The sequence below is a fragment of the Leptidea sinapis genome, chromosome 30 (assembly GCF_905404315.1).
Source record: "Leptidea sinapis chromosome 30, ilLepSina1.1, whole genome shotgun sequence".
In the NCBI taxonomy this organism is placed as follows: Eukaryota; Metazoa; Arthropoda; class Insecta; order Lepidoptera; family Pieridae; genus Leptidea; species Leptidea sinapis.
The window spans coordinates 7,202,578-7,217,501 of record NC_066294.1 but is presented as its reverse complement, the minus strand read 5'-3'; the positions used below and the strand labels follow the sequence as shown (position 1 = coordinate 7,217,501).

At 36.0% G+C, this 14,924-nt stretch overlaps 1 protein-coding gene across 1 annotated transcript in view; it reads left to right on the top strand.

Moving 5' to 3' along the window:
• Window positions 1-379: 379 nt before the first annotated feature.
• LOC126973764 (ubiquitin conjugation factor E4 B) overlaps window positions 380-14,924 on the top strand; it is a 53,166-nt gene continuing 38,621 nt past the window's right edge. Inside the window, exons 1-6 of the mRNA XM_050821081.1 lie at window positions 380-572; window positions 717-1,328; window positions 5,032-5,173; window positions 5,855-6,426; window positions 6,827-7,075; window positions 8,388-8,631. Of these exons, the coding sequence (XP_050677038.1) occupies window positions 549-572; window positions 717-1,328; window positions 5,032-5,173; window positions 5,855-6,426; window positions 6,827-7,075; window positions 8,388-8,631 (1,843 nt within the window). The 5' untranslated portion in view covers window positions 380-548. The remainder of the gene's footprint in view (window positions 573-716; window positions 1,329-5,031; window positions 5,174-5,854; window positions 6,427-6,826; window positions 7,076-8,387; window positions 8,632-14,924) is intronic.

Here is a 14,924-nt window from a genome sequence, read left to right as displayed (position 1 = left end):
GGGAAAATTATTAGAGACTATATTACTGGATTTGGACTTACTAAAAGGAAAATATGGAAAATATTCTTTAGAGAATTATACATTAACGGAAATGGTAAAATAACTGATGACTTTAAGACTGGATTGGATTTGATGAAAGAAACTACTATAAATATTCGCTATCGAATATACATAATTGGAAAAGGAAAATGGAAATAATGTAAGATGAAATGAGAAAACTGGATTGGACTTTTTGTAAAACAAAATAGTGAAAATAATAAATACCAAAGAAATGAAAATACTAACGACAAGGCAGTAAGGCCCCTGGCTATAGCCTGTTCGAAAGAACGAATTAATATAAAAAAAAAAAAAATCAAATTTCAATACTTTCTCGTCTCGTCATCCTCAACAAAACGTCAAGTCTCAGCTGTGAACCACAAAGGTGATGATTGACTGTTTGACGTAGTGCTTCTGATTACATTCTTTGATTTCTACTGCATTACGATAGAAAATCCCAGAGAATTCTTATACAACCAATTCTTATTATACAGGAAGCAAATCTTACAATAATGAGTGAATTAAGTCAAGAAGAGGTAAGTTGATAATTTATATAAGATAGCACCTTGGTGTATTGCGTATGGCCAATCTAATTTCGTAACAAAACAAAGCGTTGGTGTTGTGTTATTGTACGATAGCGTTACTGCACGTGCTATCAGTTAATGTTTTGTTGCTTGCAGATAAGAAGACGACGGCTGGCAAGGCTAGCAGCACTAGGTGGAACTGGGCCGTCACCAACTACTACCAGTCCACCAGTTACACCTAGCGCATCTGTACCATCTGATGCCATAAGTCCGTCACAGCCCAACAGAAAATCACCATCACCAAGGACATCTGCAGAAAATACCCCAAAAAATATAAACAATGAAGAAAATTACACAGAGAGTACAAATGAAGTGTCAGAACAGAATCAAATACCAGCTGTTGGTTTGATAGTGACTGAAAAAACAGAAAACTTATTAGAAGAAATATCTGATACAAAAATGACAGATCTATCACAGACAAGGCAGTACAACAGTTTTGACTCTATGGGTGATGATGCTTTGTTGACTTGTGGTTCTGTTAGAGTGGGACCCTTGCCTCAGTCAACTGTAACTGGTTCAGAAGGTGTCTCTAATAGAGAAGATAGCACATCAAGATCCATTTCCCCACCTCAGTTTGTTGAGCCATCTCCAGTAAGACAAAGGACAAACAATGCTTCTCCAAGCTGCTCAAGGCGATCACTCTCAATGGAAGTAGATGATGTATCTGAACGAAATTCACAGTCAGATACTCAACAAGAACCAATGGAGGTAAGTCATTTATACTATAACACATTTATTTATCGATATGTACAGTAATTAATGTTAATATCATACTGTTATTAATTGCACTCTGATGTATTTATAGTTATTTCTTATCTCTCACTTATATAAATTGGTAATGTCTGCAACATTGTTTGCATTGATTACATAATGATTTATACAGTTTAGACGAGAGTTTAAGATAAGTAGAGGATAGCAAATTTGTTATGAAACCAATGGATATTTGATGTGGTTGCAGTACTACCTCTGTTGAACAATGAACATACACTTGTACTCCTACTAATAAAATATTATATAATATTGAATCAAAAATTTAAAAAATTGATAATATATTGATAATATTGATACACTTTTACACAAATTATCTTGCCCCTAAACTAGGCATAGCCTGTACTATGGGTACGAGACAACAATATATTTAATACACTATACTTAAACATACATAAATACATATAAACATCCATGACTTGGAAACAAATGTCCTTATTCATCATATAAATGATTGCACCTGCATGGATTCGAACCCAGGATGGTGGGACCTCTAGCTTAGTAGTCAGGGTCACTAACCATTTGACTATATGGGTTGTCTAAATACATGAAATGTGTATTATATGTACTAAATGTATGAAAAGTTTAAAATCAATTAATATTAATACAAATTATAAAAAAAAGTTAGCTTATTTTCTTGTGTCCATTCTTCTCAGTTCTGAGCCATCTCTTTTTTAATTGGTGGTGGTTTTAGATGTTCAATATGTGATTTGAAATCCAAATTTGAATAAAAATATTGAGTTTGCAGCTGATAATAGTAAGGTAGTGTAATAAATTATATTCAAAATTTAAAAGCAGTTTACTAAAGTGATTTAATATGAACAATTTGTTATGTTTTTAAAGTGATAACCCTCACTTCTAGGATTAATACACAAATAAAATTTGAAAAACAAAATTTTTTAACAAAGCAAACAGAATTTTATAACGAGGTGGTACTCTTAGCGGCAGTACGGTTAGCTCAGTGGTTTAGAGCAGCGGCATGGAACTCCGGAGGTCGTTGGTTCGAATCCCGCATCGTTCATAAAATTATGTTTTTCAAATTTTATTTGTGTATTAATCCTAGAAGTGAGGATTATCACTTTAAAAACATAACAAATTGTTTAGATTTACAAGAACGACATCTCAAGTAAATTTCCTAATATGCAAATATTGGGGTTGAGCAGGTTATCAACTGTAAAGTAGATGAAGCCACAACCTGAGAGTTGAACAAAGCAAACAGAATTTTATAACGAGGCATTACTCAAACGGTTAGCTCAGTAGTTTAGAGCACCGGCACGGAACGCCGGAGGTCGTGGGTTCGAATCTAGCATCGTTCATAAAATTTTGTTTTTCAAATTTTATTTGTGATTTAATATGTCAATACCTGTCTAATCTACTAATCTCTACTAGTCTGGAATTTTAAATAAACTTTGTTTTAGAAATTATCACAAATCATTTATGTGATAGAGAGGGTTGATCAAGTGAGCCCTATGCTTCTCTGTGCATGGCTGATAATAATAAAAGTTGGTTGGTCAAAAGTAGGGGAAGACATAATGGTTGTAAAAACCATTAGGACTTTAAATATTTCAAACACAAATAAGTAATGTTACCCACACTTTGTTGATGTCTATGCTTAGATTGTGTTTACCATAATATGAATTTAAAAAAACTTTTTACGCCACACATCAACTTGTGGATTCAGCTGTAGGTTTTTTACTGTTTTTCAGAATTAGTATTTTACCTTTACAAAAAGGGACCTTTAAGCAAAGAGCATACTCAAAATAACAGGGTTTAAAGTGTGAATCTGCCATTTTAGTATATTAAATACAAGAAAATTTATTGAAGTAGGCATTACTTTGCGGAAATCCATTATATACAAATGATTTGAATTTTCTATAGTTGTCTCGTCCAACAACACATCCTGAGGATGCCTCGTGTAGACGCAAAACATGTGTTGAATTGTTTAAAGACAAATATTGACGGAATTAACACTAAAGAAAACTCTAAATCATTTGTATATTAAATACATTCAACTAAAAGAAAACCTTGCTGTATGACTTCAAAGCTTAATTTCTTCCACATGACAGCTAGACATTTTAGACTTGAAAAATTGTTCAAAATTGTTTAACTCACATTTGTTCTTCCATCTTTTTTTTTGGGTTTTAAATGTGAAGGCGGATACTGTAATAATTAGGATTTTGTTTTAATACATGTTACAACAGACCAGCCAATACAATAAATAAAGTGGCATGATCTGATTTTACCATACCCACAATATTAAACAATATTTGTATCATATTTATCAAATAAAAAGTCTTGAAGAATGAACAGGGATATTAGGGCACCTGATGAAAAAAGGCATAATAGGCATTTATTTTCTCAAAATTGATTCCTTTAGAATTCTTTTTGATGACATTTCTAATAACTACTAGATACTACTACCGCTTCTGAAACAAATGGCGGTCTAAGAGAGAAGAAGCGGCGCAAGAAAAGTGGAATTGATAATCTTAAGTCAACATCTGTTCAAACACCATAACAATGCCTTAAACTGAAGCTTATACCCATAGAGACTTGGTGGTCATACATGGTATATTTCACTACAGCCTCCTCAGATCTGGCCAAGCTATTACAGCAGATATCAATTATTATAAATACTGAACTTTGAATCAAAATGGCGAAATTTGCATTGTAACAGCACCAATCTAATAAATAATATAATAATCTATACTATATAATATTATAAAGCTGCAGTGTTTGTTTGTTTGTTTGTTTATTTGTTTGAACACGCTAATCTCTGGTACTACTGGTCCGATTTGAATGATTATTTCAGTGTTGGGTAGTCCATTTATCGAGGAAGGCTATAGGCTATGTTTTTTTTCAAAATTAGGGATCCGTAATAAAATTGCTATTTTGTAACACAAGGTGTAAAATAACCTATTTTTGCGTGCGCTGCAAAAACTATTGACAATAGAACAAAATGATGTACAGGCAGATAATATAGGCAATATTTTATTACTTTTAAAACTATCGCGTGAATTATACTTTATATGGCAAAACAACGTTTGCCGGGTCAGCTAGTGATAAATAAATCCAGCTCATTTAAACTGTACAGGATCTAGAACACCTCTAGAAACCCTTAAACATCCTCCCCACTTGCCAGATCCAGTTGAAATTTTCTGTTTTACATGGTAAAGATTTTCTTCCCAAAAAGCAATACAGAATGCCTCCACATGGCTTCTTGAGGTCCCCACAGTTCTACCTCAAAGGCATAAATGCCCTTCCCATAAGATGGCTGTATATAGAAGAAGGATATATACTTAGATTAAATAAATTAATTTTACTTAACAAAAAAATATCTGCATTTCTTAGTACAAAATGGAAAATTTATACATTACCCACTAATTATATCTGACTGTACTATTATGACATTTAAGTGGGCCATAGTAGCCAAATAAAGAATTTTAAATAAAAAAAAGGGACGGAGGAGATACTACTGTGAATCATTTCACATGGTTAATACAGATGAACTAGCTGACCCGACAGACATTGTTCTGTACATAATAAATAAAATGAAAAATTCAAAGATTGAGCAACACATACAAACACTCTGTATATTATAGAAATCTATCAATTATTGTATGTAATTAGAGTTTGTTGTGTGCAGGTTGAGGATGGTGACTCTTTACAATCACCTGCCCGCAAGATACAACGATCAAGGACAATTAGCTCTACTGAAATGACGGAAGAACAGCTTAGGAGTATTATAGCCAATATTTTACAAACATCTTGGTCTGAAGAATGTACAGGTATTTAATAGCTATGCAATGATAAAAATAATTAATTTTGTTGCCTATTTATCATCAGCCTGACGACGTCCACTGCTGGACAAAGATTTCCATAACAATCGGTCCTGCGCTGCCCTCGTTCAACGTATTCCGCAATCTTAACCAGATAGTCGAACTATCTTGTCGAACTACCAACACTGCGTCTTCCGGTACGTGTTCGCCATTCGAGGACTTTATTGCCCCAACGGCCATCTGTCCATCGAACTATGTGCCCTTCCAACTGCCACTTCAGTTTCGATTGTAGAAATTCCACATTTTCACTAAACACATCCCTAATATTAATTTTTAACAGAAACTTGATTTTTTCAAATTTTTTATCAGTGTCTGTCTGCCAGACAGCTCTTTCTTCCGGCTACATCTAAACTGACTTCGAAGAGACTTTTACAGTAAAGATATTTTGTAAATTAATTATTTTTCTGTGGAAACCTATGACATAGTGGACTAAATCTGATTCAGTATTCAGATTGCTAATGGAATCTGCCTGGGCATAGTCTCAAGCGAGGTGGTCACTAATTTAATATATTTAAGTTTTTAGTAAATCTATTCAAGTATCATGCCAGCGATTGCAGCTGGATGTCTTGGAATAACAAATATCTTCATTTTACTTATTATTGTAATATATTTAGATTTAAATCTTTCCAGGTGGTACATTTGCACCCTCTGTAGCTGCATCATTGCTTGATAACCCAAATATCTCTTTAGAAGAGCTAGCTTCCCAAGCCATAATGGATGTAATTGGTCAAATAAGTGATGGATCAGATCCGCTGAATTATAAACCTTTAGTCGCAGTACTTACGAGAGATAGCATGAAAGAGCTTAGTGAAGAAAATGATGATGATCCATTAGCGAAAGATCCAAGCACAATTAAACCTGAGGTGGAAGAGGGTGAATGCCCAAAACCATCATTACCATTACCCAAAGACATACCATCACAAAGCCTAGCTGTTAGCTATTTGGCGAAATTCTACTACAATATCAATATTTACGAGCGTGATTATCCCAAGAAGAGTTCAGAACCACCTTTGAGTGACTTACTACTAAATTTGCGAAAGATAATAGTGGATCATTTGATACTAGTGTTGAGAGGCCAATTCGGATTGGTAAAGAGTCGGAAATCTCCACTCCTGCCTTATGTTATGCTTTGCATCACCCCACTTGGGCTGTTGTCTGAGTTGTTACGCGCAGTTTATCAGGACCAAGATGCTTTGGAAGAGGTATGCTATTATTACTTGCTATGTTTCTTTGCCATTCTCATATTTTGCAGAAAAAGTAACCACATTGTTATTTTGGATAGTATCATCATCAGTCGGAAGACGTTTACTGCTGGACGAAGGCCTCCCCCAAAGATTTCCACGACGATCGGTCCTGCGCTGCCCTCATCCAACGTATTCCGGCGATCTTAACCAGATCGTCGGTTCATCTTGTGGGAGGTCTACCAATACTGCGTCTTCGGGTACGTGGTCGCCATTCGAGGATTTTACTGCCCCAACTTTTATCTGTATCATCTTGGATTGTATAATTTTGATAAAAAAAACAGATACAATTGAAATATGTTTAGCTACACTTTGATGTTAATTTTACCAGTTCGCATTATAACATTTTCACGTATTCTAGGTATTTGTACCCTTACTAATGGGTATTCGCGAGGAAATGCGTCGACGTGTATCACCCTTAATATGCTCCGGGGAAGGTGCAGCGTTGCGAGCTCTACGTGCGTTGTGCGAGCTTAGAGCTGGTCCGAGACACTCGGCTAGACCAATATGCGCACTAATTGCCAAGCTGCCTAGCTTGTGTCCGGCTCCGGTCACCACTGCGCCTGGCAGGGAAATAGCACGTGTTAGCTTCCTCGGACCATTCTTTGCGGTAAGTTGAAAAGAACGCATATACAACCACTGTCTGTTTGTCTAGCATCTGTGGAGTAACTTGGTTGAAGTCATAAAATACGAGATCATAACAGAGCATTTTTGGTCCTTGATGAATGCTTTGGGGCAATATATTGCTGTGGGGCAGCGCTGCCGATATTAATACAATATTTGTGACGCAGAAAAGGGCTATTCGCACCATTTATAACCTAGGCATAAGGAATCATTGAGAGCAAAATTCAAAGAAATTAACATCTTGACTGTTGCTTCTTAATATATTCTTGATAATGTAATGTATTTTCATGTCTGTCTGTCATAACCATAATGTTAACACCAGGAACAGACATAAGCTTATAATGTCTACTACTCGACTAAGTCGAGTTAACAAGTCTTTTGTGGGGCGATGTATATGCTTTTACAACAGGATCCCAGAAAATGTTCAAAACAAAAGTATTACGTTATTCAAAAGAATTATTGTTAAAAAACGTTTGTGTGGTAAATGTTGCTATAACTTAAATGACTTTCTTAATGATACCACAGATTGGGAATGGAGCGACCGCCCTCAGGCTATTAAATAATAAGTTTAATTGTACAATGTTATTTTGTAAATGTTACTTTAATTCCCCATTCTTCTCAGGCCTGAGGCATTGATTTTGGATTGGGTGGTAGTTTTTTGACTTTCAATAAGTGATTTCATATCCTATTTTGAATAAAAATATTTGAATTTGAATATTTTGTTTCGGTGGTTGAGTGTAATGAAGGCAGGTGGTCACTCAGATCCTCTTGAATGTATTGTGCTTGTAGTTATTGTGGAATTCCCAACCAAATGTTCTGATATACTGGCTCCATTTAGTTTGGAAGCCTATCATATTCGCTCAGGATGTGACACCGTTTTTTGACAGATTCCAAATACGACTGGGTGAATTATTGTGCCTTTTTATTGCATTGTCCCTCATGTGGATACTTGTTTGCTATGTAATAGCCAGTTATTGTTTTGCTTGGTACTCTTACGGCCGTTCCCAATATACTATCTACAGATAGAGATAAATTACTAACTTCTACTGTCAGTAATTAGCTGAGAATAATCTGAAGCTGTCCCAATATACCCGATAAGTCATTCTTATCGCCTCATATTGGGACGCGTGAATTGCAATTTCAATACAAAGTTTATATCGCTGGTAAGCTAGACGTTGTTCCATTTACAGACAACATGCACGGATAAGGTGAGTAACCGTCGAAAGTTTATAGGGACAGAAAAGTCTGCTTTTAGAATTTTTTCGAAGCCTTTTGTTTATGTGCATTACATGCTACAGATGTCGCTGTTTGCGGAAGAGAATCCCCTATTCGCCGAGCGTATGTTCGCTTCGGGGACTGACCAGAGCTTGGCTTTCGCACTGCAAAGGGAGGTGGAAGCCAGCAGAAATACGTTGCACAATATTTGCCACAATATCCTGCTCTGCCCAGAGGCTCGGGAACCATTTCTACTGTACTTTGCTGCCCTGCTGCAACGTAATGAACGGCGGGCGCAAATGCAAACCGATGAGAGGTCTCTAGCTGGTGAGTGTACATAGTACTATTATATATATAATGTGATTTAGTAGTTCACCCACTTCTCATTCAAAATTGCTCGAGGATCCCTCAAAAAGTACTATTTGACAAATTTTTCGTAAACTATTGTCGTATTGAGAATACACTACCCATCCTTGGCATACCCGAAAGGCCAAACACATTTACACTTTTGTTTAGATACTCTGGTACAAGTGTGTCTGTTGTGATCGCTTTGGATCACTATACATCTAAATATAAATGTGTGTGTAACTTAATGTTGCAGTCAGGGTTGTCTCCTCGCCAAACAAGATTTTTGTTTTATTTGGATTTGGAGGATATTTATAGATTTCCATCAGCAGCCGTTATTGGTGTTATGGATAGGGTTACTATCAAGTGAGCCCCATGTATTTAATCCTTAAAAAACTACAGTTTTCGCACTAATAACTTAAAAATGGTTTAATTATGGATTTTAGCAGTTCTCTTTAGTAAGGGCGGCGGAGATCACGTAGCACCAGGCACAATACAAGTATAAAAATAGTAACGTAACTCAGCGGTCTTCTTCAAATTTATACTTACGTCTGGGTGGAGCGCTAGGGTTGGTACATATAAAAAGGTCAATGACGGCGCGGCGCAGATAATTTAACTCAGACAGCAACCCGTCTCGATAGCGTACGGCGTGCCACCTAATAGTTTTGTCTTCCCAAGATTGCTTAGCGCCCGTGTAAATGGTGTGTATGTGTGCGTGCGTCGATTCGGACGCTCTAGTAAGTCAAAGTTAAAGTCAAAAAATCTTTATTCACTGTAAAACTTTATAAGTTATTTAGTGCAAGTCAGGATGAAGTACAAAAGTTATAATAACATTCAAATGAGTATAACAATATTCACTAACAAAATTTAGAAAATTAATCCCAACTATCTTTATCATTCAAATAATCTTTCACATTATAATAGGCCTTAGATGTTAATTTATTTTATACGATACATTTAAATTTTTTAATGGGTAATATTTTAATTTCATTTGGGAGTTTATTATAAAATATAACACAATCCACTTTAGTATGAAGTTTAAGTACTGTTGTATCACTGGATTATGCACCAGGCGACCCCTATAAACGAGCGGTTTATCCTCCTCCTGCATGAAAAAACAAAAACTGAATTCAACAATACGGGACGATAGTTAAAATATTTTGTTTTTTCGACGAGCAGGACGTTCAGCTGATGGTAAATGATCCGCCCTGCCCATTACAATGCAGTGCAGCTCAGGATTCTTGAGAAACCCCAAAGATTCTGAGCGGCACTACAATTGCTCTCGTCACCTTGAGACATAAGATGTTAAGTCTCATTTGCCCAGTAATTTCACTAGCTACGGCGCCCTTCAGACCGATAACGCAGTAATGCTTACACATTAAGTACTGCTTCACGGCAGAAATAGGCGCCGATGTGGTGTGTGGACCCATAATCTATCCGGCATCCTGTGCAAAGGAGAATGAGAAGAAGCGACAAGAGACTCATTGTCCTTCTTTTAAATCAACATTTTCAGCTTCATCGAATTACACATTTTATTTATAATAGTGATGCAACAAAAATACTCAACCCACTGGTGAAATATATTTCACCAATATAATATTACCACATGGATTGGTAACAAGCTAATAAAAATGCACTATGACGTTTTTGTTACGCAATTGTACCGACAGACGCAGTAGGTACGTGTTTATAAAACAGCCCGCCAACGTGTCTTTCTGTGTAAACAAACCGCTTTAAACTTTTAATACGACAAACAATATGTTCTGATGGCGAAATATTGTTTATTTTATAACAGCCATATATATAGATGATTAGGGACTACTTCTGCCCGAAACAACTGTTAAAACGGTTTTATCGACTTTCATTGTTTCCGAGCCGACGGTACACTCGCACCCTTATTGTATCAGGCCTAAACCCGAACCGCGAATCTTCGGAAAACATAATTTTATCCCATTGTTCCTGGGTCCATGTTCTGCGTTCTCTACACCATTCATTTTGACGAGCGCGATTCCCGTGACGTATCGGTGGGCACCTAATTGGGCGTCGAGCTCGTAGGCCGTACTCATGCAGTCGATTTCGCACAGTTTGGGGACTTACATCAACACGACTTGAATTTTGTAGCCTCAAACTTATCTCTCCAACGGTTTACATCGGCTGGTGTCTTGCAGTCAGTTGTATGTACCGGTCTTGCCGAGTGGTTGTACTCCTTTTACAGCCTGAATCAGCGGGTTCCCTTGTATTATTGTGGCGCTACCAAAGACGACAAATAACACTTCTATGAATAAACTTAATTAAAAAAAAACTTAGCTCTATAGAGTCTTAGAAACTGTTGCTAAAATATTGAATTCGCACTTAAATAGCACCATACAGATTTATTACTTCGTATCTCTAAAGATGTGGTTGTGAAGTTAAAAATACCGATAAGATTTTGAATCCTAAAATCAATCCAAAAATTTAACTCTAAGTATTTCATCTGAAAGTTTTATTATATTAACAATAATAATAAAATATTGACGGACTTTTACACAAATTATCTTGCTGCAAACTGGGCAATGATATATTTAATACAATAATATACTCACTTAAACATACATAAATACATATAAACATCCATGACTCGAAAACAAACATCCATATTCATCATGTAAGTGTTTGCACCAGGATTCGAGCCCGGGAACTCTAGCTTAGTAGTCAGGGTCACTAACCATTCGGCAATATGGGTCGTCAAAATGAATGATGCGCACACATAACTATATTGAGTTTTCTCCTACTTTACATATTATCCTCTCGCACGCATGTCTGCACACACACCCCCCAGGACACTCTAGACACATTGACACACACCCTCTCTCCCTCTCACACATACACATTTATCTTTATGATTTATATAATGTACCATACAGTTTTTATTCGTTGTGCTACAGTGGAATCCTGGTAACCACTAATGCAGATATTTCAATACCTACAAATGACTAAAAAGGTCAGTAGGTAGGGTCACTAACCAATGGGCTATATGGGTCGACTATATTGTCATTATATTATTATTGATTCCTTTTAAGGCGCGGACTGACTAGGATTGTAAACGCTACAACCAACCCTATAATATTTATGTTAATCATGTGGCTAAGCTGCAAATGGGCATTTATTTTCCTGACTTTCTTTTGTGTATTCAAAATTTACATATCAAATTGAAAAATTGTTCGGTTCAAGTTTTAGAAAAGTAGTAATTCTATTGAATTCTTGAAAAAAAAGAATGTTTTTATCGCTGAACATTCGGAGATTATTGATTCGAAAAGTTTACTTTTATGAAGCAACTTCCAAGTTTTTTATTGGGTATTTCAAATCTTAATATATATAAATTACGTGACACGTTGTTTGTCCGCGATGGACTCCTAAACTAATGAACGGATTTTAATGGGGATTACTTCATGGTGTGCAGTTTAGTCCAACTTGAGAGATAGGATAGTTTTTATTTCGATTTGGGACCCATAATTATTTTTATTTTCAATATTTGTTTTGTATGGACATATTTTCTATGAGAGAATTTAGTGACGCACGGTTTGACAGTTCCGCTGTGAAACAATTTCATTATAACAACAGGGAGCATTTTTACGAAATAATTCTTGATGTTTTGAAATATTATTGACAATTTCCTTTAAAACAGTATTTTTTTTAACTATAACAACAACGTCTGTCGGGGCAGCTAGTCTATATATATATATATATATATATATATATATATATACATATACATAGAAAATATGTCCATACAAAACAAATATTGAAAATAAAAATAATTATGGGTCCCAAATCGAAATAAAAACTATCCTATCTCTCAAGTTGGACTAAACTGCACACCATGAAGTAATCCCCATTAAAATCCGTTCATTAGTTTAGGAGTCCATCGCGGACAAACAACGTGTCACGTAATTTATATATATTAAGATTTGAAATACCCAATAAAAAACTTGGAAGTTGCTTCATAAAAGTAAACTTTTCGAATCAATAATCTCCGAATGTTCAGCGATAAAAACATTCTTTTTTTTCAAGAATTCAATAGAATTACTACTTTTCTAAAACTTGAACCGAACAATTTTTCAATTTGATATGTAAATTTTGAATACACAAAAGAAAGTCAGGAAAATAAATGCCCATTTGCAGCTTAGCCACATGATTAACATAAATATTATAGGGTTGGTTGTAGCGTTTACAATCCTAGTCAGTCCGCGCCTTAAAAGGAATCAATAATAATATAATGACAATATAGTCGACCCATATAGCCCATTGGTTAGTGACCCTACCTACTGACCTTTTTAGTCATTTGTAGGTATTGAAATATCTGCATTAGTGGTTACCAGGATTCCACTGTAGCACAACGAATAAAAACTGTATGGTACATTATATAAATCATAAAGATAAATGTGTATGTGTGAGAGGGAGAGAGGGTGTGTGTCAATGTGTCTAGAGTGTCCTGGGGGGTGTGTGTGCAGACATGCGTGCGAGAGGATAATATGTAAAGTAGGAGAAAACTCAATATAGTTATGTGTGCGCATCATTCATTTTGACGACCCATATTGCCGAATGGTTAGTGACCCTGACTACTTAGCTAGAGTTCCCGGGCTCGAATCCTGGTGCAAACACTTACATGATGAATATGGATGTTTGTTTTCGAGTCATGGATGTTTATATGTATTTATGTATGTTTAAGTGAGTATATTATTGTATTAAATATATCATTGCCCAGTTTGCAGCAAGATAATTTGTGTAAAAGTCCGTCAATATTTTATTATTATTGTTAATATAATAAAACTTTCAGATGAAATACTTAGAGTTAAATTTTTGGATTGATTTTAGGATTCAAAATCTTATCGGTATTTTTAACTTCACAACCACATCTTTAGAGATACGAAGTAATAAATCTGTATGGTGCTATTTAAGTGCGAATTCAATAATTTAACAACAGTTTCTAAGACTCTATAGAGCTAAGTTTTTTTTTAATTAAGTTTATTCATAGAAGTGTTATTTGTCGTCTTTGGTAGCGCCACAATAATACAAGGGAACCCGCTGATTCAGGCTGTAAAAGGAGTACAACCACTCGGCAAGACCGGTACATACAACTGACTGCAAGACACCAGCCGATGTAAACCGTTGGAGAGATAAGTTTGAGGCTACAAAATTCAAGTCGTGTTGATGTAAGTCCCCAAACTGTGCGAAATCGACTGCATGAGTACGGCCTACGAGCTCGACGCCCAATTAGGTGCCCAACCGATACGTCACGAGAATCGCGCTCGTCAAAATGAATGGTGTAGAGAACGCAGAACATGGACCCAGGAACAATGGGATAAAATTATGTTTTCCGATGATTCGCGGTTCGGGTTTAGGCCTGATACAATAAGGGTGCGAGTGTACCGTCGGCTCGGAAACAATGAAAGTCGATAAAACCGTTTTAACAGTTGTTTCGGGCAGAAGTAGTCCCTAATCATCTATATATATGGCTGTTATAAAATAAACAATATTTCGCCATCAGAACATATTGTTTGTCGTATTAAAAGTTTAAAGCGGTTTGTTTACACAGAAAGACACGTGCCAGCTACGGCGGGCTGTTTTATAAACACGTACCTACTGCGTCTGTCGGTACAATTGCGTAACAAAAACGTCATAGTGCATTTTTATTAGCTTGTTACCAATCCATGTGGTAATATTATATTGGTGAAATATATTTCACCAGTGGGTTGAGTATTTTTGTTGCATCACTATTATAAATAAAATGTGTAATTCGATGAAGCTGAAAATGTTGATTTAAAAGAAGGACAATGAGTCTCTTGTCGCTTCTTCTCATTCTCCTTTGCACAGGATGCCGGCTAGATTATGGGTCCACACACCACATCGGCGCCTATTTCTGCCGTGAAGCAGTACTTAATGTGTAAGCATTACTGCGTTATCGGTCTGAAGGGCACCGTAGCTAGTGAAATTACTGGGCAAATGAGACTTAACATCTTATGTCTCAAGGTGACGAGAGGAATTGTAGTGCCGCTCAGAATCTTTGGGGTTTCTCAAGAATCCTGAGCTGCACTGCATTGTAATGGGCAGGGCGGATCATTTACCATCAGCTGAACGTCCTGCTCGTCGAAAAAACAAAATATTTTAACTATCGTCCCGTATTGTTGAATTCAGTTTTTGTTTTTTCATGCAGGAGGAGGATAAACCGCTCGTTTATAGGGGTCGCCTGGTGCATAATCCAGTGATACAACAGTACTTAAACTTCTTATATATAT